General features: G+C 41.9%; 1 protein-coding gene across 1 annotated transcript in view; it reads left to right on the forward strand.

Annotated features, from left to right (window-relative positions):
* LOC119572099 (protein O-linked-mannose beta-1,2-N-acetylglucosaminyltransferase 1-like) overlaps positions 1-2500 on the forward strand; it is a 10554-nt gene that overhangs the window by 530 nt on the left and 7524 nt on the right. Inside the window, 2 exon segments of the mRNA XM_037919181.1 lie at positions 1-53; positions 437-588. The exon segment at positions 1-53 is cut by the window's left edge and continues 530 nt beyond it. Coding sequence (XP_037775109.1) covers positions 1-53; positions 437-588 — 205 coding nt within the window.

Consider the following 2500-nt stretch of genomic DNA (forward strand, 5'->3'; position numbering starts at 1 on the left):
GATATCCTCAATAAAAGAGAAAAAACCCAAGCAGCCTTTTCCTGCTGCCTCGGGTAAGAACGAGCTGTCTTAAAATGGCTTGTGTGTGTGTGTGTGTGTGTGTGTGTGTGTGTGTGTGTGCGTCTGCGTGTGCGTGTGCGTGTGCGTGTGCGTGTGCGTGTGGTGTGTGTGTGTGTGTGTGTGTGTGTGTGTGTGTGTGTGTGTGTGTGTGTGTGTGTGTGTGTGTGTGTGTGTGTGTGCTGTGTGAGTGAGTGCATGCATATATGTATGTGTGCATACATATATTTATACTTAGCGTATAAATATATGTATGCACATATGTACTTATTATCCATGAGTTTGTATGTCAGTATTTACCATTTTGCTAGATTTTGATACTTAATAAACTGATAATTCAAAATCAGAAAACGACAGAAAACCTCATATTCTCACACAGATACTGCAGGTCACAAGTCGATCAGTGTCAGCAATAAAGTTCAACGCAGAAATGTCAGTGACTCCAAGAAAGTCCCCGAGCCCGCGTCAAGTGCTGAAATTTTGGGTGCAGTAAACAGTACGGGCGTCACGATCTGGCTGGACGATCATCTGGTAAGTAAACAAGTTTTGTTGCTTCATAATCATTCATAATTTGGAGTCACATACAAGCGGTGATCAGCCATTCTGTTCGTTAAACACCAGCTAGAGTCTAATCCACGGTTAACGACTAGAAAAAAATGAACATCTGCGGTGACGTTTCTCCGAATTTCAATCGGCGTATCGCTGAGCTCCACTGAGCTTGGCTGAGCGCCGAAGAGAACGGCTGCATATACCGATTTGATATACAATTTGTTTCGTTTACAGACCAGACTCCTTCAAAGCATCACATGTACACTCTGAATTCTCGTCCATATCTAGATCACAAGGGGTCCTTCAATATGAGGCGGTACGCAAGAACAAGGGATCAGAAGGTAAACAACACGTGACAAAAAACGTTTCTGACACGTGTCAGCCGACACTGATTTATTTCTCATTGCTGATCTCATAAGCTCTTACCCTTTTCCTATTCCTCGGAAGCAGACTAATACACTGACGCGAATCCTTTAGGTATTGTATCTTCTTTTAACGGTAGGTTCATGTCTGAGCCGCCGTGGTCACAGCATGATACTTAATTGTAGTTTTCATGTTGTGATGCTCTTGGAGTGAGTACGTGGTAGGGTCCCCAGTTCCTTTCCACGGAGAGTGCCGGTGTTACCTTTTTAGGTAATCATCTCTCTATTTTTATCCGCTTGGGACCAGCACTGATTGGGTTGGCTTGGCCACCCAGTGGCTAGGTAGGCAATCGAGGTGAAGTTCCTTGCCTAAGGGAACAACGCGCCGGCCGGTGACTCGAACCCTCGAACTCAGATTGCCGTCGTGACAGTCTTGAGTCTGTCCGCGGCCTTAGGTATTGTATGTTGAATCAAAATTCGACAAAATTAATTCTCTTTACGCCAGGCAGACTGCTGTGTGTGTGTGTGTGTGTGTGTGTGTGTGTGTGTGTGTGTGTGTGTGTGTGTGTGTGTGTGTGTGTGTGTAAACTACCGTATGTATATAATATGTGTGTGTGTGTGTGTGTATGTGTGTGTGTGTGTGTGTGTGTGTGTGTGGTGTGTGTGTGTGTGTGTGTGTGTGTGTGTTGTGTGTGTGTGTGTGTGTGTGTGTGTGCGTGATATTATTATTTTTTCCCTCTCATAGTCTTCTTTCTCTTATCATATGTAGTTGAACTTGTCCTAAAGCCATGTGCCATAATCGTTCGCATTTTGTCTGTTTTATTTGCTATTACGTCTGCTGAAGTAATATGCATCACAACTTCATATGAATTAGCTCAAATTGCATAAGAATGTCGTTGTCGAGTCTAGATAATTCGATCAGACATAAATAAATCGCCATATATTCGAAAATACACACAATCTACATAATAGTTACACTGCAGTCCCCGCTGTAATGCCAAGTGAACCCACACTGATGTCATCACAGGTGTTCAGGTATAACATGCTTATGACGCGCCAACACACACCTCATTTTAGCTTCTGTTTCGTTATATTGCTGAAACTATAAAACCTGCTACGAGACAAAATACCATAACCACTCTGACTAGAAAAATAGAACCGCCATCCCCCAATAAGCTTAACTGAAACCGCAAAAAAAAAAATAATAAATAAATAAATAAAAAATTAAAAGTAAAAACTACGACGAACGCTTTTGTCAGTGACTTTCACAGGGGTCAAACCGATGTAAACCTCAACAGGAACACATAAGCATGAGTGTTGTGCGACGAAATCCTCATGATAATTATAGTACACATACGTCAAGGTAGGGTGGGTGGTAGACCGAGGCAAGAGGGGAGGGAGTACAAGCCGATAATAACAGGAAATATTATCCTGTGCCAAACTAATCAAATGAATTATATTATAAATATATAATGAATTTGAAATTTTAGCTTTATTTAGAAGAATATCAGAATAATACGGGACGAAAAATA

The sequence above is a fragment of the Penaeus monodon genome, chromosome 1 (genome assembly GCF_015228065.2).
Source record: "Penaeus monodon isolate SGIC_2016 chromosome 1, NSTDA_Pmon_1, whole genome shotgun sequence".
NCBI lineage: Eukaryota > Metazoa > Arthropoda > Malacostraca > Decapoda > Penaeidae > Penaeus > Penaeus monodon.